Here is a 22,532-nt window from a genome sequence, read left to right as displayed (position 1 = left end):
CATTTGTCCAGATACAGTAGTCACTTTCTTGCTTCCTTTTGGCCTTCCTCGTGGTTTCTTCACTGGCAATGGTCCCACAGCCTCCTCCTGGGATAAAAGGAGAAAATCATTTAAGCAGGATGACCCCTGGAACTTACAGCTTCTCATTCTAACGTGTCTTAGACCATCTAATACCAATAATAGCACCCAGACCACTAAAATACGTGTTTGTTTCTGCTTTTCCAGCTGTGAAGTACATTAGAAGATGGCCGGCAATACCCCTACCCCTTTGTCTTTTGGGCTGGGGAAATGAGTAAGTTCCCAGGACTCTGACCATAGTGCCTGGATGGGGAGAGAAAAGGCCTTGGCCTTCTCCACTGGTGCAGAAACAGAGGGTGATGACACCTGAAAGTCTCCAGACTGGAACAGAGATCTGGCTAGCTCCTCTCATGCCATTTCCTGGCCTGAACAGTCATGGCCTGCCACATTAAAGGAATCTCTGAAGCCAGTGGCTGAGATGTCCCAGGGTCTACATACTGTGGCTTTCCTGAAGAGCAATAATATTTACCACACGACACCTTAGCTTCTCTTGCTCTTTGTTACCAGATGCTTCCCAGGGCTTCCTGCAAATCCTTTCAGGCTAACGCCATAGCACTCCTAGACAGCCTCTCAGGATGTGCCCTCACCTGTGGCTGCTTCTTTGGTCTTCCTCTCTTTCTCTTCAGGCCCTCAATAAGTGTAGATGAGTCAGGGTTCACTGGCCTCTCACTGCTCATGTTGGCACTTTCCACAGTTTCCAGACAATAATCCAACAGGTTATTTTTCCATGGACAGGGAAAGAAAACTTGTGTCCTCTTTCTTTTCCTATCTTGTTATGGATTCTCCTCTACCTGCAAGGATGAAATGGTGAGAGAGAATCAGGCATGACAGCTTGCTATTGTTTTTATCAGCTAGAAAAGACTGGGACACAGCAGATATTTAGAAGCATAACTGTGCTTTATAAACATTACTGAACCATTCTCTTCCATGGCCCATTCCTCAGCTTTCTGGGGCTTTTGGCCAAAGAAGCTGATTACTCCAGGTGCCAGAGTATGTTGGTACCTGCATCAACCTTTCCCCCCTTGTTGGCCAGTTTCATCCAAACTGACAAAGACAATGTCTTCAGCTCTCTGAATTCCCCTCTTTGTAGGCTTCCTTTGCCTGAGGAGGAAGGAGGTGGGAGGCAAAGTGGTGGTGGTGAGCTCCTGTAGCACCAGATACCAAAGCTAATCCTGAGATCCAAATCCACAGCAAAGACAGCCTTATATCAGGATGCTTGAGAGAGCAAGTATCAGGGTACAAGCTCTTTAAGAGGTGAATTTGGCGCCGGAGCTGTCCCTCAAGAGTTTGTTCCTCTGGAGAGGTGGTATGACCCCCGTTTCAGAGCACGCAGCCTCTGGTCCTGCACAAAGCTCACTCTTTCCTACAGGACAAAAGAAATCACTCAGACCTGGAGTTTGCTTGGATCCTGAGCACTGGTTTGTCTGCTGCAAGTTTTGCATCATCAGGCTTGCTAGTTAGCCTCCTCCCTGTCCCTAAGCTCTACTAAGTGCCTGCTGTGGTTGAAATGAGCCCTGATCTGACTTGTTTGCTCTAAGAAATAACCAAGATCATGAGCTGTTGAGAGTACATAGGAAACCAATGACTTTCCTTGCTTCTGCTTGAGGTTTCTCCTCTGGCATTGTCTGCCAGAGAAGGTGGCAGTCTGACTGTGAACCTTTACACTCTCACATCCCAAAGCACAAAGAGAAGAGAGGGAAGAGAGAGCTTTACTAGAAGCTCAGCTGGCACCTGAATCCCAGGCACATTAAGAGAAGTGGGGGTCATTGGTCTTGTTTAAGTGTGAGGTAAACCTTATCCAAGGTTCTGAGTTCAGCTCCAAGTTTGCTGATCTGCTTGAAAAAGGTGCAAACTCCCCAGACCTTGTCCCTCCTTCCTTTCTTCCACAGGAGGGAGGGCTCAAGAAGATGAGAGGGGCTGAGGGGACTGAGTCTGGCTGGACAGGGGTCAGCAGTGCTGGCTGAATCCTCTTTTGTCAGTAATTCTTATCACAAAATAAATAGCTGAGAATAGTGCAGCAGGGAAACGAACATCATTGCTTGCTTAGGAAAGCAGGAGTATTTAGATGAACAATGCATTTCTACCTTCCGTGCAAAGCCATTGCCTTCTCTTTCTCGTCTAGGCATTGCAGGTGTAATCTGCATTGCCTGTAGAAGCTCTTCTGCCTCCACCTGAGAAATGTTTTTTTGCAGCTCTCTGCTCTACCTGTTTAGTTTCTCCTTTCTCACTTGTTAAATGAAAGGTAACAACAGCATGCTTAAACAGCTCTTTGTCCCATCAGCCTTGAGTGCTGCATGTCCCTAAGTCCCTCTGGCAGGCTGTACCTGAGCAATAAAGGCAGTATTGCAAGCAAGAGTACAGCTGCATCACATGAAAGAGTGTGACCGTTTTCTTCAAAATAATGCTGGAGGGCAAAAGCTGTGTTCAGTTCCAGTTCATGCATGAGCAACCCTACCTAGTGAACTCCCTGGATGTCCCTTTGTGCACACTGTTGGAACCCAGCTCACAGGTGCTGCTGCACACTCAGCTTTTCTATCAAAACCTCTGATCAGAGGGCAATGGAAAGACCATTGCTCAGATCTCTGAGTTCAGGCTGCATCTGGAGGGGAGACAGGAAAAAAAAAGTTTCTTTGTACTTGCAAGTCACACACAGTTGCCACCAAGTCCCTGAGATACAAGCATGAAACACTCTTGCAGTCTCTTTCAGAGAAGAGCTGTGCTTTTAGAAACTGTTACCAGAGCTTTGCAGTTTGATCAGATGTTCAAGTTCCAAAGGTGAGAGGGCCTTAACTGAAGATGACAACAAATATTCTGCTTTCTGGTCCAAGTACTGTTTCCTGCATCTGCATTTACTGGTCAGAATAGAGGCTCAAATGGGCTTGTGCTGGTCCTGGCATTTGGGGCTGGCTGAGGCAGGAGGGAGTTCACTGAGGTACACAGACCCTGGACTGCCCTAGGAACAGAGACACCTTACTGCCTCTTTCCAAAAGCAGGTCTAAGCCAGCCCTGGCTCGTGCTTGACACATCTGCTGCTGGATTAGCCCAGAGTGCTGCAAAGGTGGCTTGAAGCCTCCTGAGCCTGAGCCTCCCCTCAGCCACCTGCAGAAAGGGAATAGACATTGCCATAGGAATGAACAAGTGTAAGTGCTGTCCAAGCCAGGTCCCTGAGAAGAGATAAAGGCTGCTATGACAACACAGCTTCTACCTATGGCTCATAGTAATATGAAAGCACTGATTCAGTGTCCCCTGGTATTCAAGTCCTAATGCTAACAATATGTGGGAAAGAATTCCAGAGGAAATATAAACATGTCCTTGAAAAGTATCATATGTTCATGTTTTTCCATGGTGATAAAGAAGCATAAGGAACAGGATGAATGATGGGGTATAGCGGGTATCATCAAAGAAACAGATGTAGTTATAGCTGGAGGAGGCTGTCCTAAGAGGAGGACAGAGGTAAGTATTTGTATTTTATTTTTCAATCTTGGATTGCACTATCTGCTTGGTCACCTCAGGCTGGACATGCAGAATTTGAAAAAGTCACTGGCAGATGCAGCAAGAAAACTTCAAGCCTTCACTCCATATTGTAACAAAGTGTAAACAGTCATGACAGACACTGAAGCCATTGCTATTATTGACACAACCTTTCTCATGAGTTCACTGTAACAGAAATCCATGTTTTCCATGTCCTCATTCAAGTGGGACCAACCACAGTGTACAGAATTTTTTTTTCCCCAAACTCAAAGAAAGTCAGTTCTTGCACAAATCTTGCTAGACTGATACATTCTGCAATGTCTTTCATGTATTTGGCAAGCTTTCTACAGTCAGGACTGCAGACAAATGTACAAAGACTGCCATGAGATAGCACTGTCTTTGTACATCTCTCTTCCACCTTCCCATCACCCACCGAAGGCACACACTTCTCGAAGCTTGGTGTGCAAAGAAAAAAAAGACCACAAGTAAAGCTATACAAGCATCAGTCCTTAAGGCTTTTGTAACATTTACATGATTCAAGGTAAGATGCATACAAAGCAAAAGCACCCACTGCAATTTTATTTCAGATTTCTCAACAATAGCTTTCCATTTATATATATAAAAAAATCCCAAACCAATATCAAGTCCTATTGTAGACCAAAAAACATGTATGCTTTCCGGGGTCACTGCACTCCCTGCTGGGACTGGAGCCAGCAGGGCTGGACTCCAGTCCTATACACTGTCCACAAGGGCACAAGATCTAAAAATCCTATCCAAGTGCTTGTGGGCCTTAGATCACCTTTATGTTCCACCTCAATATGAGAAAAAACTTCTTTCCTGTGTGGGTGACAGAGCAGGGGAACAGGCTGCCCAGAGAGGTTGTGGAGTCTCCTTCCCTGGAGACATTCAAAACCCACCTGGATGCAGTCCTGTGCCCCCTGCTCTAGGTGTACTTTGTCAAGCAGGGGAGTTGTATGAGATGATCTCCAGAGGTCCCTTCCAACCCCTAATGTTCTGTGATTCTGTAATATACACAGCTTTGCAAATGATGCAGATATGTGAATACATGTTTTTGGCAGTATTCAGATCGCTATACTGCAAAGACATCACCTAAAACAAAGCACCTCGTGTCCCAAAAGCATTCGCAGGCACCTGGCAGTGGGCAGGGGATTATCACAGTTTAACGCTTTGCACCTGATTTAGGTGCTAAGTTGTACAAAGCCAGTTTTTCTACCATACCAAATTCTCAGGAAAGCAAAGCTCCTCCTGGGGGCTTTGTAGCTGTAGTCTAAGACAGGCTATTGTGTAGTGTCCTTGAGGGACTTTTGCACAGACTACAGAGGAAGCCTTGGGGATAAGCCTGCTGACTTGGGCTGGTAAATTAAATGGCAGAACCCCTTCCTGTTTCTTTCCTCAGGGAGGTTAAATTTTAGTCTATGTCCTTGGGAGAAATAAAATATGACACAAGGATACTTGAGACATCGTACTAAAACACCCAAACTGTGTGCATGGTTCACAGCAAATGCTGCCAGAAAATGATTGTCTAGCAGCAGTACCCACATAAAAAATACAAAGCTCACAAAGCTTTTTCAAAGCATAATAGGGGTGTGATTATAAGAGACCCTTCATTATATCCTTAACTCTGCTGCTGTCTCTAGAATAATAGGAAAAAATATCCACAAAGCACAACTCCCACTTAGTAGCACAGTGTCATTGTTCTGCTGTCATGTGTGACAAAGCAAACCCAGGGTAACTTCGCTGACGTGAGTGTGGTCACTCTTCAGTCTCTATAGTAGAAGAGGGAGGTAAAAATATGGCCCAAGCCCTACATCAAGCAGAGGAAGATAGAAGACATTGTTAGTAGAGACATCTAAAGAAGGGGACTAAGAAGGCCAGGCAGACAGAAACCTTTCATTCCAATAACTGTAGCAATAACAATCTGTACTTGCATTATGAGAAATTACTTTCACCTTCCGAGAAATCAAATGCTCACGTCTTTTCAGATCTCGCAGCAGATCAAGAAATACCACAGCTTGTCATGGTTCCCCATGGACTGTTCTACCAGAAAAGCAGGATAGCCAAGCACTGGAATACCCTCCTTGGGAAACAGCAGTGGTAGTAACACCCTGGAAAAATGCACCTTTTCTGCCAGATTTTTCTGTGAAATAAGGAACTTATGGTCTACTAAATCAAGCTTGTGGCAAGAGCAGGTAACTGCCACAGTCTCATGAATCACATCTCAAAAACATAAATAACCTATCTCGGTGATTTCCCTAACTACTTTGAGTGGCTAAGTCTAAGCATTCTTTGGTCTCATGCTTAGAAGTCTCCCAGGTCCTTGTCTGTTAGATTTTTTTTTTAAAATGAGCAACTTATTGTCATGTGTTCTTACATCACCAGAGTCCTTCAGCAGCAACATTTCTCCCTGCTCCATTTTTAAACCCACTCTACCAGATATATGCATTAATCTGATCTCCCCCATCTTGCTAAGCTGAACAAGCCAATGTGTTCCAGTTTCTTAGGATGTGATCATATCTCTTGATCATTTTGGTTGTCATTTACACCTTTTCCAATCTGAGCTCAACACTTCTGAACATGATAAGGAGTCTTACTCTCAAAACTATTTTCAGTGAGGACAGCTTGAGTAGGTTAACCTCACTTACCTGAGAAGCATGGGCTAAGCAACAGTTCAGTATGAAAAATTCAGTTCCTGTGTAACATTAATAGCATGAGCTTCCAAACTGATTCAACCAGAAAGCTATTTCACCCCCTCCAGCATACCCTGACTGATAACATATCAAGTTCAGAAGACAAAGTATTTAAGCTTACAGAGGAAAAAAAAAACCAAAACACCCAAAGAAACCAACCCTCCACCAGAAACCATATGGGCTTCCATGTTTCACATCAGTGCTACGGATCAGCTCAAGGCCTGAACGGGAACTTCTGTAGCTCTATCTACAGTTACATTTCTGACTTTGTGAAAGTGCCTTCATGTGTTTCAGTTCCCCATCCACAAAATGGTGCTTAGTTCCCTGACTACTGAGCTATGCTGGTGATGGGGCTGAGGGGAAAGGATCTGAGTGAGGCAGGAAGAGGCCATCCTGTCTGTGCCTGTTCTTCTTAGACAGACAGCTACCAGCTGGGATAGGAGCTCACAGACTAAGGACCTATCTACTAGGAAACAGTGCCAGAAGATTTTCTGGTTTGTTTTTTTTTTCTTCTTTTTTTTCATTAGAGACATGCACAGCTACATTGGGGAAGGGTTGTTGATTACTGAGTTTCAAGTAATGATGTGGGCACGAACAGTCTGTTTTCTACTTCCCAGATCCTAAGCGCCCAACTTGAGCACAACACGAATACACAAGAGCACTCTCTTGAACTAACCTATGCCTGATGCAGTAGCTGCCAACTTATTTCTCTCTCTGTTCAGATACCTGAACCAGTTACTACTCTGAGAATACCCTGCTCATCCTAATCCATGCCACAACTGATCATAGAAATACCACCACGGCTCAGCTGTAGCTAGCCTAAAATATTCTCATTCCTTCCTCAGAAAAGTGAGGCTTTGCACTTGCCTGTGGAATGAGTCAGGCCATGCATGGAGTCCTAGCTGCACTGAGGCCCTGTTCATTTCTGTATGCGCAGGACTTTCCCTGAAGGTTGCCACATACTCCCACAGTGAAGGGCTCAACCTCAATCTTACCTCAGCACCATTAGCTTCCAAGCCCGTCCCAGACCCCAGGCTTCTTAAGGTCAGAGCAGGCAAAGCAAGGAGGCAGTTAGCCATCCCAGGGATGACGTGGAAAAGCACTGCTTTTCCCAGAGAGGAAGGGAGATCTGGAATCTGTTCCTGACTCTGACCTTGGGCAAGTCATGTAATCTTTTTTCTGCACTTCACATTTTCTGTCTATAATCTTTTGGAATAACACTGGAAGTATTAACACTTGCCCGCAACCTGGGGTGGAGGGCCTGAGGATTGAGTCATTCCTATTTGTAAAGTAACACTAAGAACCCCCAGCAGAAGAGAACAGAGTAAGGCATTATTAGCAGACTGCACCAGCAGTCTCCCCCATGTCATCGTGTTCAGGAGCACAAAGGAGAGGCTGTCGCAACAGAAGTACAGCCAGGATTAGCCACATCCTGCTGAGCAGCAAAACACACCCTTGCCCTCTTCCCCGAGGAAGCTGAGGGCTTATGGAACCAATCTGGCCCAAAGCTGTACGCTGGAGTTCCCTGCCCTGGGAACGTGGCACAGAGCAGCACTGGAGTGTGAATTATGGTTCCCCAGAACTGCAGCACATTGCTGAAGCTGAACTGCACAGCACTTCTCACCCACTCCCAAACCAGAGCAGGCAGGGGATACAGGGCCCAGCTCACTGTCTCTACCCAAGGAAACTCACCAACCAAACTTAGGACCCCAAGCCTTGAGGCCACTGCCTGAGGTCTTAGACACCTTCCAGCACTTCTTCCAAAAGTATCAAGCCAGACCAGTGACACTTAATGCCTCTCTGTGGATTGCAGACTCCCTAGCATTACACATGAAGAGCCTGCTAAAACTTTCCCTTAGGGTATTTGCCCAAAGACCCAAATGTTTGCTAAAGGACCCTGTCTTCTTTTAAAGTCTCCATCCAGACACCTTCACCAAAAAGCAAGCTCACCAAGCACTGCAGAGTTAAATCAGTGGAGAAAAAAACAACAGTAACTACAGCGAAATATAAGGATAAGGAGAAATCGGTAGTTACTAAAACAAAATTAAAAATCACAGTCATCTCTTATTTCAGATAACATCAAGCTCCATTTTTCTGTGGAATTACTATCTTGTTCAACCCAACTACTGACATCTGCAAAACACTGACCACTTGTGCAAAACCAGGAAACGGCCCTCTGCGTTTCCTGGTGAGGACAGGCATGTCTGGCATGGAGACATATGGGGCAGCAAGTTTTGCACCTTAACCTACTTCCAAACAGTCTCTCTCAATTACTGAGATGCAATTTATTAACCCCCGTGCCTTAATAAACCCCAGCGTCTTGCAGATGAACTCTGCATATGCATTTCAAATGCAGGCTTGCTAATGTGGTAAGAAAGGAACAAGATTACCTGTTGAGAAGTTGGGCAGTGCCACTTGACCCGACCTCAGCAGACCTAGCAATGAAGGCAGGAGAGAAAGACAGAGGCATCCAGCAGTTGACACCCCTTCTGCACTGGAAAGAAGCAGCTAGCCGAAGTCCCTGCACACATTCATTTCAGGAGCCTTACAATGAGCCGAACGTTATTTATTGTGCTCCCAGTTAGTGATATGGAAAGCAGTGTGAGCACTGCCAGTGATCTCCTTCTGATGGCAGTCCTGAGTAGTGACAGCAAGTGAAACCGAGTTCACTTCAACCTGCCTGGAGTCTCACACTAAACTGGCAACAACCAAAAATAAGAAAAATCCCCAACTAGACCACTTACACCAGGCAGGTTGTACCACTGCCTAGCTTACTAAAAATAAGGCCAGTTTCCAAACGTGAAATGAATTATCTGAATAAAGAGGACAGATCATTTCAGACTTCCCTCTTTGCAAATGCTAGAAAGAATCATGCTGCTTGTTTTATGAAAGAAAAAATGAAACAATACAAAACCAAATGCAGGACAAAACAACAACAAAAAACCCCATTAAATGGGTAGTCCCAGGAAATCTTGTGATGACAAAGTGGTTATTAATCTGACTGCAAAATGCACTCAGGCATTTACTACAAGCCGCCAATAAAAATGGGAAGCTAACTTCAGTTGAGCATAAATGTATTTAGAAAGGAGATATTGCATGACTCTAAGTTAGGTATTCTATATTAATTATGTGAACAAACATTAGAGCTGGTAGAAGTCCCCAGAAGTATTTTGCAAAGCAAACTTTTCATATTACTGACTTGGTGTGTATTTAAGACACATATTGGGGTTTTTGGCACATCACCATTAACAAAACCAGAGAATTAAAGTATCTCAGTCTTCACCCATATAAAACTCATTACAGTATCTTAGAGAAAAAGTCTGAGGACTCTTCTTCATGTCAAGTAGTAAATTGCTCACAGTGACAGTAAAGTTGAATAAACTGAAGGCTAATTTTTTCTTTTTCTCAGAGCTGTCCATATAGAAGATTTGCAATGACTTGAGTTCCTCTGTAATTTCTGAAAATGTCAGTAGAGCACCTAAATCACTTACTGCAGCCTGGAAAATATTGTCCTTGACCTTATTAATGGGAGAATGATGATCTCCTGGTTAAGGATGTATATGGGGCTCTGGAAAGGTGTCCAATACTTGGGGGTGCCATGTGCCTCCTACATGACCTCTGGAAAGTCACCTTTTCTTTGTACTGAGTTTCCCACATGTAAGGCAGGGAAAACACACAAAACAGGTAACATCTTTCTTATGTGGACAATATTTTCTTTCAGAAGAGATACATAAGTCTTAGGCAAAGTGGCTCAAGCTTTATTTGGTGCTCCTAATCACCAACAAAACAAAATCAACATGAAATATTAAGAAAAGCCTTTGATCACGCCTACAAGAAAGTCTAATCCAAAAATCGTAAAATAGTGCATGAAGTCAAGTACCTGAAAATCATTATCTGTTAATGTAAATGCTTAAATATATCTAGCTAATCTATCAAAAATCCTCCTGCATACACACTACTGTATTGTATGGAAATTCCCAAAGTTCTTTAATTTTTAATGAAAGATATTTTAATATTATTTAACACTCTTTTTAAAATATCACTAGAGGCAAAGTTGTATGCATGCTGTACAACCATATTGTATCATAGTGACTAGGTCAAAAGCTGAATTGTTATGTTTTGTATTAAATGAATAAATCTGCAGTTCATACAAAAACCTCCTGGCAAGGAAATATTAAGCTAGATTCTACAGCACTAAACAGAGATGGTTCGCTGTCCACAAGTGCTAAAGAACATTATTAATATTGTAGAAATTAAACTTCTAGTTAGGAAATGTCAGATATAAAAGTGGCACATGGAGCCCTAGTTAATCTTTATTGGGCATATATTGGAGGATAGTGTCTTTTAATTTCATATCCACACTTCATAATTTCATTAGCATTTAAGGCCAAGAAAAATTATTCAATCATTCTGTATTTAAATGACTGTCATTTCATGATTATCCTTGGACTAAGGCCAAAACTTTTATACTTGACTGAAGCATCAGTCCCAGAAAATCATGTGTTCTTGATTTAAAGATATCATGGGATGGAGAATGTACCACTACCCTTGGACACATGTTCCAGTGGTTAATCCCCTTTAAAAAGGGTGCCTAATTTACAATTTGATTCATGTGCTTTCAGAATGCAGGTGCTTGTTCTTATCGTACTTTCCCAGATAAGCACCCAGCCTACATATTCCCTACCTCCCCTGCTCAACGATACTTCTACACTGTTATCAAGTCCACTCACACTATTCTTCTAAAAAGTTAAACAGACTGAACTGCTTAAGTCTCACACTGTAAAGCTTTAAAAAATAATAAAATTGTGCCCCTCTCCTCATAATCAAATATTAATACCTTTTAAGAAGAGGGGCACCAAAGCAGCATGCCCTACTTCAGTAGCTGCCTTGACTGCCATTAAAACAGAGGTAAAATTAATTCCTCTTTTCCACTCCTGTGGCTTAACAGCCAAGGATCACAGGAGCCCTGTAAGAACACAATTTTTTTTTCCTGCAGCATTCCCATTCATTTCACAAACTGTCCTTTCCATCCAGTAAACACTGATGTTTCTTTTTATCCTTTTGGCCAGTTCTTTACTTCCCTCTGAAACCCTTTTCAGAAGGTAAAATTATCTGTTCTCCCTGGACTTTACAATGGCCATCTTTACCACACCATTTAACTGCTTTACAAACATGAATTAACCAATGTGTCCATTGACACACTATGGTGCAATAGCAGTTGTGTATTTTGCAAGGAAGTGGAATTAAGATTATTATCATAGGTATCAATATCTAGGTAAGATGTTGCCAGCAAAACAGTTTTACCACATGCTGATTCCATCCAGCTAGGTACCTGAGGATAACAGCAAATCTTCCCTTGGGCAGACTGGTAGATCCGGTCCCTGTTCCCTCTACCCCTGCATTCAAATGCCACGATTTCTTCCCCTGGGCAGCCTCAATGCCAAGAAGTGACCTCTGAAAGACAAAGGTTTGAGCTGCCTGTTTTCAGTGTACATCAAACTGACAGAATGCTGTGCTAAACGGAGACCTGGATCCTGATTGTCAGATGCAGAACAGGACTGCCTCGACATTGTCTATCCTGCTTCCATCCCCAGAGCACCTCAGAGAAGCTGCTATGGAGAAAAGCAGTTTCTGGCCAAGGGCTGAAGCCTGTTAACAATTGCACCTTCTGATTAAATTTCTCTTTGGGAGGTCCCATGAAGGAGGAGCAGCCTGAGCTGGATCAATCAGCAGAAAAACAGCAGCAGCCAAATCTAGAGGACAGGAGTCCTTCAAATTCCCCCTTCCTGGATGTAAACAAATAACTAAAATAAAATAAAATAAAGCAAGGTTTCCACTCTTGAGTGACTTGCTAAGATACTCATGTTCTGAGAGGGTTTTGTGTGTTTGCAGCAAGACTTGCCCTACAGAAGAGCTAGCTTGCCTGCAAGATGGTTACTGGTTTCCTTTAGGAAACATCCAGATTTTACCACAATGCAGTGCAAATCTCTGCCTGCATTTCTAGTCCTTATCTTCACTCTTCCAGAAAGTAGATTGGTCACTGTGGTATAGCACGATATATGTAGCCTAACACCAACTGTAGATTCATTTGTGTATAATCCCTTTCTGTTAGACAGGTGTATATAAAGAGCTTCATTCACTGCTATCCTGATCTTGTCTGAACCTCTCATGTGCACAAACCTGTATCTTGGAAGCGTAATGAAAGCTAGTTTCATAGTAATTGTTCTATACATGCTTATTATTCAGGCTGTATTAATGAATATTTTAGCTGGAGATTAGGCTGAGGTGTGATTTCTACAAGATAAGAAATAGATTTGCCATGCTCTATTTTATCATTGTAATGGAAGTCTGCTCCATAATATTATATTTCTTAATTCTGTCATATTATGCTCAACAGCAATTCGAACTCCCTAGATGATGCAGGGTTACAAAAATCTCACTTTGAGAGAGTTGTGGACTTGCTGGAAAGCCTCCAAAAATCAGAGGCTTAGAAAACATCACCTGTAAGGAAAGAATGAGGAACTGGGTTGTTAAACCTAGAGATAGAACAGAATGGACATGATAACAGCTTTTAAATACACAGAATAATGTGGCATCTAGAAAAGTAATAACATGTGGATAGGATAAAAATTCAGTTTAAATGCAGAAGGGAAAGTTAAGTTGAACATTAAGGAAAGTCTAATGACTTAATGGTCAGGAAAGCAAAGCAGTGGAACAAGCTATGGAGTTTGTGGAGCCTCTACCCATGGAGAAGTTAAAAATGGGTCACGCACACATACCAGGATTGGCACAGATGGTAATAAGGCTCCCCCTAAAAATTAAGTATGTTTGGCAACTACTCAGGCTGCCTCACAGCTCTCTTTTCTATTACATGAAATTTCTAACTAGGCTGCGGTTAAGTACATTCATGTAGAACTGTATGTACTAAAAGGCCCAAATAGCTGATTCATAGGGACTAGAATTAATTGCTACTTGTTCTCCATTCTCCATGGCTGCAAAATCTCCTGACCTGGCTGGGTATTACTTTAGAATCTTTGGAATCCAGCTGGTTCTACAGCTACAAAACTTGGGATTCACATGGGAGAAGCTAAAGGGTATTTCATTATTTCAGACCCAAAATGTTGTCAATTAATTACCAGAGGTGGTAGAATTTGGCTCTTGCAATTGGAAGGATGAATCCTGGTAAAGCAACACCATAAACACTATCAGCTGATAAGAAAGCTGACCCTTTTCTACCTTTAGAGCAGGAGACAGTTACTGTTCCTGACACTGTGGAGATGAGGAAGGTGGGACAGCTAAGAATGAGAAAAGGGAACAGCTTTGCTGCAGGCAAGAAAGGTGCAGCTAGAATTAGAAAGAGCTCACACCTTGTTCGATAAAGCTGCATGGAGACATTGTGAATGATGGCCTGGAGATGGCCTTGAAGGACCTTTGTAACACAAAATGAACCTTCCACCAGCAGATAACTGAATATGAATGAGGACTAGATCCCAATGGAAAAGTAAAGGCTGGATAATTCTCATCTGTGACCAGTGGCAACCAAGTGCATCAGCAGAGGGACCCACAGCAAGCAGCTCATATCAGAGGACTACCCTCTAAGAGGCAGAGCAGGAAGCCTATGGCTGGGGCAGACTGGCAGGCATAGCAAGCAGCATCCCAAATACTGGGCAGGTAGGTGTATATATGGAGGAAGATGTGCGTTTTGGTGGGAGACGGCTCAGGCCCGTGATTAACACTTAGGTTGCGTCCAAAGGAGTGGCACAGCAGCACCACATGAAGGTGGAGCATTTAAAGGAAATGTAGTAACTCCTCATGAACTGATACTTACAGCTACCCAAAGGTGCTTTGCTGGCAAAAGGATTTTTACTAGCATCCCAGCTGGATGCTCCAAATTTCTGTAAGAGAGGTGCAGTGTGAGACAGACAAATCTGTCTCTCCTAGTGTCTGAATATGGCCATTCTGAAGATCGCAACATATATCTCAGCGGAGCTCCTGAAGTGATTGTGTCCTTTCAATGCTCCTGTAGGGATTGTGTCCTTCCAACACTCCTGTAGAAAGTTATCAGGTAGACAAAAGGGTGCTGTGTCTCAGCAGGAGAATCAGAGGTGTGTCCCAGACACTATGTCAGGTAGATTCATGGTAAAGGAACAACAGTGGCAGTGCATACCATGCTTTCTTCTCTGATTTTGCAATGTGTATCCCCCATGTGCAGCCTTAAGGTACCATTACTTGAATCCTTCTAGGTCTTAAAAGAGTGAAGGGAAGAGTAAAAGGGGGAAGCTCACATATACTTCTAAATACTACCATATTTCTTATGATGAGGATGGAGAGCTCATGAAGTCAGGCTATTTTGGAAAGATGTCAGCAAAGAACCAATAAGTATACTGATGGAGTAGCTGCAAAGCTAGTGCCAGGCTTACAGTACTGGTACTGCATACAAGCTATGCCCCTGGTAAGGTGGCTGCTGCTTACTGTTCTCTTTTTCCATTCAGTCTTATAAGAAGCAACTGAGCTTCAGAAGGAAGCATTCCCTTCCCAGAGCAGAGCCGAAGCAAATTGGCCATAGACTTAATTTTTAAGGACCTAGCACTAAAAGGCATTGAAAAGCAAGACTAAGGTGTGAGACTACTTAGTACAGCCAAATGACCATGTTATGAGGATGCCAGGACAGGGGACTAAGATGACTTTAGTCTCAGCACTGTGGGGGTACAGAACGCATGCTGTAATAGAGGAATGATCACAGTACAGCCACAGCATCACTGGCACAGGTATGAGAAAGCACAGCCCTAAGTCCCTGAACTTGTGCTGTCCGCGCCTGAGACAATTTGTAACAGATTGTTTGGAGAAAATTGCAGGGCACCATACATTATCTATATGCATCCTGTTCTTATCCCTCTATTTCACCATCCCTTGAGGAAAGACATGATGTTAACACATGACTGGAAAAGAACATATTTTGCCTTACCTTTGTCAAAAAGCTGTCGGGAGAGAGAAGGGAAGGAAGAAGAATATATAAGCAAAATACAACTACCTAACGTGTTGCTCCTGCTCCTTTACCAGGCACAACTCAAATCCTTGGGAGAAATGAGGAATGCCCGCATTAACTTCAAAGAGATGCTCTTTTAAACCTTCTGTCAAAAGGATGACATTTTCTGTGTCACCACACAGTGGCACTCTCCCCACACATTTCCCAGAGGTAAATCTGCAGGATTTTTTCCCCATTACCAAGATACCCATGAGCATAAATGCCACTGAGCAGGCAGGGTTTTCAAAAACCACCAGTAACTGAAACGCATGCAACTTGGAAGCAGCAAACATGGTCAAACACCTGATTTGACACTATGGATATTACCTGATAAGTTCTTAGAAACCAAACACTAGGAAAATCTGATTTTAAAATCGCTGGTAAATCTATTTGTAGGATCTTTCTTTTTGTTGTTTTATTTGGGGTTTTAGTTTTGTTTTGTTTCTTCCCACCCTCTTCTCTGCACACTTCACTCCCTTGCACTTCAACATTCTGGCTTATCCATTTTGAGATCTCAGGTACTTCATTGCACTTCTGTCTTCCATAACACTGGCCGCACGACTAAACTCTGCCAAATCATTTACTCTCCATGGCTTCCCCCGAGGAAAAGCCCTAAGGACTCCCAAGCAAATACACATCCACCAAAACAGCTCTCTGCTTGACACGCTTCACAGGTGAATTTATTCAAGGTGACAACAATGGTGTGTTGATAGGACTGTGGCAGGGAAATAGGACTAGATAATGGGAAGTGATGAAAAAGCAGGGATGGGTTGGACAAGAGCCATTCACACAGGCTTCCCTGATAAGCGTTCATTTTTCTCCTTAAGTGCTAAATGTTCAGGGACAAACACAAGCCTTAATCTTTATGAACTAAATATTAGACATACCTTGCACATAGACAAGGTATCAGAGCTGATGTCTGTAATGATGCACATAAAAGAGGGGAAGCCTACATGATGTAAAAAGTCTTGCTCAGCCCTCCTAACGGACCTTTGGTTGGGACCATGTGCTATTGCAGGTGGGAGCCAGCCTGCTGGTGATTAACATATCTGTCCACCCCAATGCTTTTCCCCAAGTTCTTTAAGCCACAGATTGATTGTTTGGGATTTATAAGTGCAGCTCATGTATATGTAGCCTCCAGTAAGACAGACTACAGCTAAATATGCAGGTGCTCTAAGTACACCTTGAGCCCTGCCCCTTCTAATCTCCACCTTGTCACTTGCCCACTTACCCAGCTCTTGTGAAAAGTCTTATGCTATGATGACAGAGATGACAAAGCTGAGTCTATAAGTAATGGTGAAAACCTGGCAAGAGGGCACTCAATACCTTCAAAGTACAAAGGGAAGAGGGGTCTCCAGAAAGGGTCCTATCAATTTCCAGCCATTTCTGATCAGTCTCCACCTTTGCAGCTGCCAGTTCATGTAAGCCAGGCTAGCTGCCAGTTACCCAAGCAGAAGAATCCCAGACGCCTACAGAGATCAAAAGGATTATCAGACATGCATGTCATAAATACCAGTAACAGTGATTCACCCGGGTGAGGGAACCCCCTCCACAGCCAAACCTCTATTTGGAGGCTGGGCCAGAATAGTGAATCCATCAATTATCACCCAGGATTTTACCTAGGAGGACTTTGTCTTCCCTTTGCAGGAAAGAAACTCAGATAGGAGAGCAGTATTCCTTAGGAGAGGCAATTCCATTGTACATGAGAAAAATCACTCTAGAATATAAGGGGTAAGAAAGTTTGTGAAGGTTCAGCCAAGGTTCTCTTTGGAAAACCCTTGCTCTTGCTTAGGGGAAGAAGATAAACAGTCAGTCCCTATTCATGCTTTTCCATCTCTATTTCTTTTACTTCTCAGTCATGCCTCCTCCAAGTTGAAGACAACTTCTCACTCAGTCCTACACAAAAGCCATTCTTGGAATTTTCACATGTCTAGTATACTCCTTGAGGATAAAGAAAAAACAGAACCATGTGTTGTATTCAAGGTGAAAGTATACCAGGCTTTAATTAAAATTAAAGGCTTAGTTTAAAAGAAAAGCCCAACCAACCAAAAACCAAGAACAACACTAAACCCAAAACCAACACTAAAACAAAAAATGAACACATACACACACACCCCCGCCACCCAGAACAGTGCAATAGTGTTTTCTGGTTCATTCTTTATTCCTTTCTTAACTCCTAGCACGTGATTTGTCTTTCTTCTAAACTTGACCTGATGCTTTCATGGAGCTATCTAACATATCTGAAGCAAGATCTTGCTTCAGAGTGGTATGGTCAACCCAAAGGCCATGATTTTATATGCACAGCAAGCACTGTTTTCTTTGCATGCCTCATTTCACATTTATTTACATTTATTTATTTTACAGTTATTCACATGAAATTTCATCCACCATTTACTCACCAGCCATTCAGTCTCATAGGGTTTTTCAACAATACTTCACTGTTGACCATTGTCTTTGCTGTCTTGAATAACTTAGTCTTATCACCAAATATGAAGTCTCACTGTTCTCCCTGTTTTCAACGGTCATTCCTGAATACGTTTAAAATTACAGATCCCAGCACCAACCTGTGAAACACCCCTGGTAACATCCTTCCTTTGGGATAACTTTTCCCCCATTTTCTCCTACCTTGTTTCTTATCTCTTTGCCAATTATTTATACATCATCTCGGGACCGTCTCTCCTAGGCAATGCCTGCTCAGGTTCCCAATAAGGTATTTTGTAAAAGAACTTTGCCAAAAGTCTTATAGAAATCTAGTATCATCTGATTCACTCTTATGTACACACTTTTCAAAGAACTCCAAGAGGTTTGCAAGATAAACCTCTTGCTTTTACAGAAATGTGCTGGTTTTGGCTGAGAAGGGGTTAATTCTCCTCACTGTGGGGGTCGGCTACCTTTCCAGCTTCCCGCGCTCTGCCGCGTGGCGGGGCGGGGGGGCTGGGAGGGGCAGGGCCATGGTGGGGGCGGCTGACCCCGACTGGCCAATGGCAGGTTCATTCCATACCATGTGACACCATGACCAGTATATTGAGGGGGGGCAGTGGCAGCGCGGGGGCGGCGCGGCGTCGGGCGGCTGCGGCGCGTGCGGTTCGTCTCCCCTCCCTTCCCCCCTTCCCCCGGGGCTTTGCGCCTCTCGTTGTTCTCCTTTACATTGCATTTCTATTGTTGTTTCTTTTAATTTTAATTATTAAACTGTTCTTATCCCAACCCACGAGCGTTGCCGTTCTGATTCTCTCCCCCATCTACCGGTGGGGGAGTGAGCGAGCGACTGTGTGGGGCTGAGCTGCCGGCTAAACCACGACAAGAAATTACATTGACTTTTCCAAAACTGATTGTGTTTATCTCATTGTCAAATAAACCATTTTCTATTACAGCTTTTACTAGTTTATGTACTACAGATGCCAGGCTTACAAGCCTTTAGTTTCCTAGATCCTCCCAAAACCTTTTTTTAAAGATTGATATTACATTTACCCACCCTCCAATTTTCAGATGCCAAGAAATTTTTAAGAGAAATACAGCCATACAGCTATTTCATCCTTGAGTTCCTCAGACCTCAGGTGAAACCTTCCAGTCCTGGTAATTTGTTAGTGTTCAAGGCTACTCGTATGTTGGATTCTGGATCCAAATCACAAATTTGTTTTACCAAGATTTTATGTTCTGTGACAGAATGGGGGGGGGTAAGGAGGTGCTATCAACACCCTCACCAAGCAGTCAGGTGAAAGAGCTCAGAATGAAAAGTCTAGTGAGAGCTAGGAATAAAGCCCCATATACATCCTCCTATACAAACCCCTCTCACATACCTTAGCAGGGGTGTGAACCTCATTACAAATGTATCAATGATCACTGTACTCAGGAAGTAACAGTGAAAATAAATGATGTTTCCCCCATACCAATCCACACCAAGGCCTTGTGCTCCACTGCAGAGCAGTAGCTTCTACATGCTCGTGAGTCACAAAAGGGATATGTTTTCAAGTAGTTTAATTGTCCATCCATTTGGCCAAATGAATCATTTTACTAAGTAGGTTATCTTGGAGCAGATGCATACCATTCAGGTTAACCCTTCTAGCCTGATCAAAATCATGTCAGAGAGCAGGGCCCTGGTGTGGTCTTTTCCAACCCCCACACTGAGGTGCTAACATAAACAGACAAAGGGAGCATGCTTGAAAAAAGAAAAGGAAGAAGACAGATATTTTGTTTCTGAAGCCTTCACGTAATGAAGGGCTGAAAGAGGAGGTGGCACTTCACTGCAGAAATGCAGATGGGAAAACTTCTACTTGCATACCAAGACAGTTGGGGCAGAAGTTCTGATGACAGGCAGAGCTTTACTTGCCTTCCTTATCCCTTCATCACCCCAGATAGAGCCACTATCAGCACTGCTAGCCCCATAGTTAAATGGTGCAACAAAATAACTAGTTGCCTTTAAGCAGACATTTCATAAACAGGGTGAGAAAGAAGGTTAAAAAATAGTCCCCTGTATTGCACTTCACTCCTATGAGTGGGATTTCCTGCTGATAGACCAACAACAAAGCAGCTGGCACTCCCAGCTCTACTGGTCCTCCAGGACCACACAGCTACTAGAGGTCCAAGTCCATGTTTCACACCCCAAGAGTTCCAGGATGACTCTCCTGGGTTGCAGGAACAAGAAGCAGGGGAAGGACATGCACCAGCTGCAGGGCATCTGCAAAGATAAGCACAATAGGCATTAACTCCCACCTCAAAACAGATGTTGCTTATGGGTGTTGCAAATTTGGGTGCCAAAAGACTGCCGCAGGTGGAGTATTTACAGCTCGACTGAAAATGCAGTAAAACCTCCAGACTGCATGAGGCTTTTTGTAGATTGTAGGCTAGAAAACTTCAGCAACACACCTGGGGGCTTGAAAAGGTGAAAGGACTTGAGCAGCTGCAATGTCAGACAAGATAGCCTGGAGACCTGGGCCCAATGGTTTACTCTGCCATCTGTCCACGGTATTCACACAGGCTGCAGGCTTTGCCCAGGCACAGCTCTCCAGTGTTTGGTGCCGTGCCACCCCTGAGAGAAGGGGACCTCTCATGCCACAGGAGGTCTCTGCATCCAGCTACTCTGCTTCCATGCCCTTGTAAGATTTCTCCATCTCCCAACCCTATCCTCATTCCCCATACATTTTAGGAATTATCTGCAAACCTTCCCTTTCCTTTCTCACACCAGGGGCTCCAGGAGTTCTTAATTCTTTCAAAGGAGTGTATTTGCCCCATTTCTCTTCTCTGACACATGCACTTTGCATGTATCCCCTTATTCCTTTGTCTAACCATATTTTGTTCCCTCAGTGTTTTTTTACCAGGGCTTTCATTTTCCCTCTTACCAAGGACTTTGCATGCCCTGCATTTCCTGTTTTTTTCGTCTCACTGCCAGGATCACAACTGCTTTCTACACTGAAAATGCTACACCTCTTTTCCCTCTTCTGATCTTAAAGAAAGTCAGTGCCTTTCTATCCAGAAATCAGTCCTGAATATTACAGCTGATCAGATGCACCATCATCCACTGTGCAGCTTGTCACAGCCATAATGCAGAGACAGGCGTCTTTTTCCTCTTTCACCTTGCTTCTTTAATGGCCAGACCAAAAACACTAACAGTGTTAAAGAAAAGAAAATAAGGTATCAGGGCTCCTCAAGATGTATTCATTAACCAGGTGCTAGGTTTGTCAGGGATTTCAATGGCTTGGGGTTTGAGATACAGGCTTCGAATTTTGATAGCAGTGGTGCATTTTCAATCAAGCTAGAATTCAGATTCCACAGACATAAAAAATGTTCATTAAGAAGGAAAAGAAACTTAAAGAACAATTCTGCAGAAAAATCAATCTGTTTTGAAATGCAGCTCTATTTTGAAATATCATCTCAGCCAAAGCAGGAAATGGAATCTTCAGTCTGTTATCCAGCTTTGGACCCTGCTATCCCAGGAAGAAAGAAGAGGCCGAGGCATGAAGCACAAGGACACACATAAGCTTGAAGTACCCATGGGTTTGTTGCAATAAACTGTTGAAATGAAGTAGTTCTGGTTTTGGAAAGTCTCATGATAGCAACAAGATTGAATAAATAAACTAGTTTTGCAGACTTTTCTGGCTGTTTTGCGGGCTGCTTGAAAGTTGAGGAAAGCAGGCAAACATGTCCCTCAAAGCAATGTGTTTTTCTCATAATTATGTTTTGTTCCCGGAGACTTTACTCTGGGTTTATTAGAAAGCCAGTAGCATTTGGCTCTTTGGAATCAAGTTCATCCCTTACTGCTGCAGTATTTACTTGGCTAATCACCACATCTTTGAAAGCCTGATGCCTAGTATTCTGCAGGCCACCAGAAGACAGGAATGGCTTGCTTAAAGTAATCTGGCCAGAGAGGTGATCAAAAGAGGAAGGAGCAGAGCAGACCTGACAGGCAGCAGGGATGCATATGGGAGCCCATCTAGAACTGTCAAACTCTCTTCTAAAGGAAATCAGATGGAGATCAGGCTTGGGATTCATTTGCAGGGAAACAATTGGCATTTCTTAACCTGCTCTCCATTTCTACAGCACACCTGTGACATGCTGTCCTCCTCATCATCTGCCTCTAATTCCAGATCCAAGAGCTCCTCTCTCCTGCACAATGCTATACCATCCCACCTTCTCTCACTGCTCCTACCTGTACCCAGAGAGCCACAGCACAGGCACTTGCTGTGACTCCTCATTACAGCTCAGAATTTTCCATTGCCCTCTGCAGCCCTCACGGTTATTATACCCTCATTGCCTGGGCAAGTGAACTCAATCTTTGCTTTTCTGATTTTTGTATTGTCTGTTTATTAGATGGACCCTTTGTGAGCTCAGCAGTTCACACTCCTCTGCAGTGCCAAGTATAAAATTAATATTGACTAAAAAATCTGGGCACTTCTCTCTGGCCAGAGAGGAGACATTTCAAATTAATGGGAATGTTACAGTGTTTCACACCCACTGCCATATTTCTGAAACCTCCAACTCTTGCAGCTCATTTCTAATTGCAGGCATCAACTCTTAATGGGCCTTGTCTGTTCCGGGTGGGTGGGTGCTTCCCTCAGCCAGCCCAGCGCCCACATGTTCTGGGCTGGCTGAGCATGTCCAGGACTTACTGGGTCTCCTTGCAGGCAGCCAGCAGAGGTGATGGCATATCAAACAGCTGCCCAGTTCTTTCAACTCCTCCACACAGCCATCAGGCAGACAAAGCCATAGGCTCTTCCTCTTTAAAGATGTACTGACAACCTAAGGCAGGTGAAAGG

At 43.5% G+C, this 22,532-nt stretch overlaps 1 protein-coding gene across 4 annotated transcripts in view; it reads right to left on the bottom strand.

The window, feature by feature from the left end:
• Positions 1-22,532, bottom strand: part of LOC142058734 (uncharacterized) — a 39,195-nt gene that overhangs the window by 11,085 nt on the left and 5,578 nt on the right. For 3 of the 4 annotated variants that reach the window (XM_075096427.1, XM_075096428.1, XM_075096426.1), the window contains 2 exons: positions 666-869; positions 1-87 (listed from right to left, as the gene is read on the bottom strand). In XM_075096427.1, the coding sequence (XP_074952528.1) occupies positions 1-87; positions 666-755 (177 nt within the window). In that variant the 5' untranslated portion in view covers positions 756-869. Of the gene's footprint in view, positions 88-665; positions 870-8,647; positions 8,946-22,532 lie in introns of those variants that run through there. The other variant, XM_075096429.1, reaches the window with a different exon arrangement.

The sequence above is a fragment of the Phalacrocorax aristotelis genome, chromosome 6, assembly GCF_949628215.1.
Source record: "Phalacrocorax aristotelis chromosome 6, bGulAri2.1, whole genome shotgun sequence".
Taxonomy (NCBI): domain Eukaryota; kingdom Metazoa; phylum Chordata; class Aves; order Suliformes; family Phalacrocoracidae; genus Phalacrocorax; species Phalacrocorax aristotelis.
This window is presented reverse-complemented; position numbering and strand designations above follow the sequence as displayed.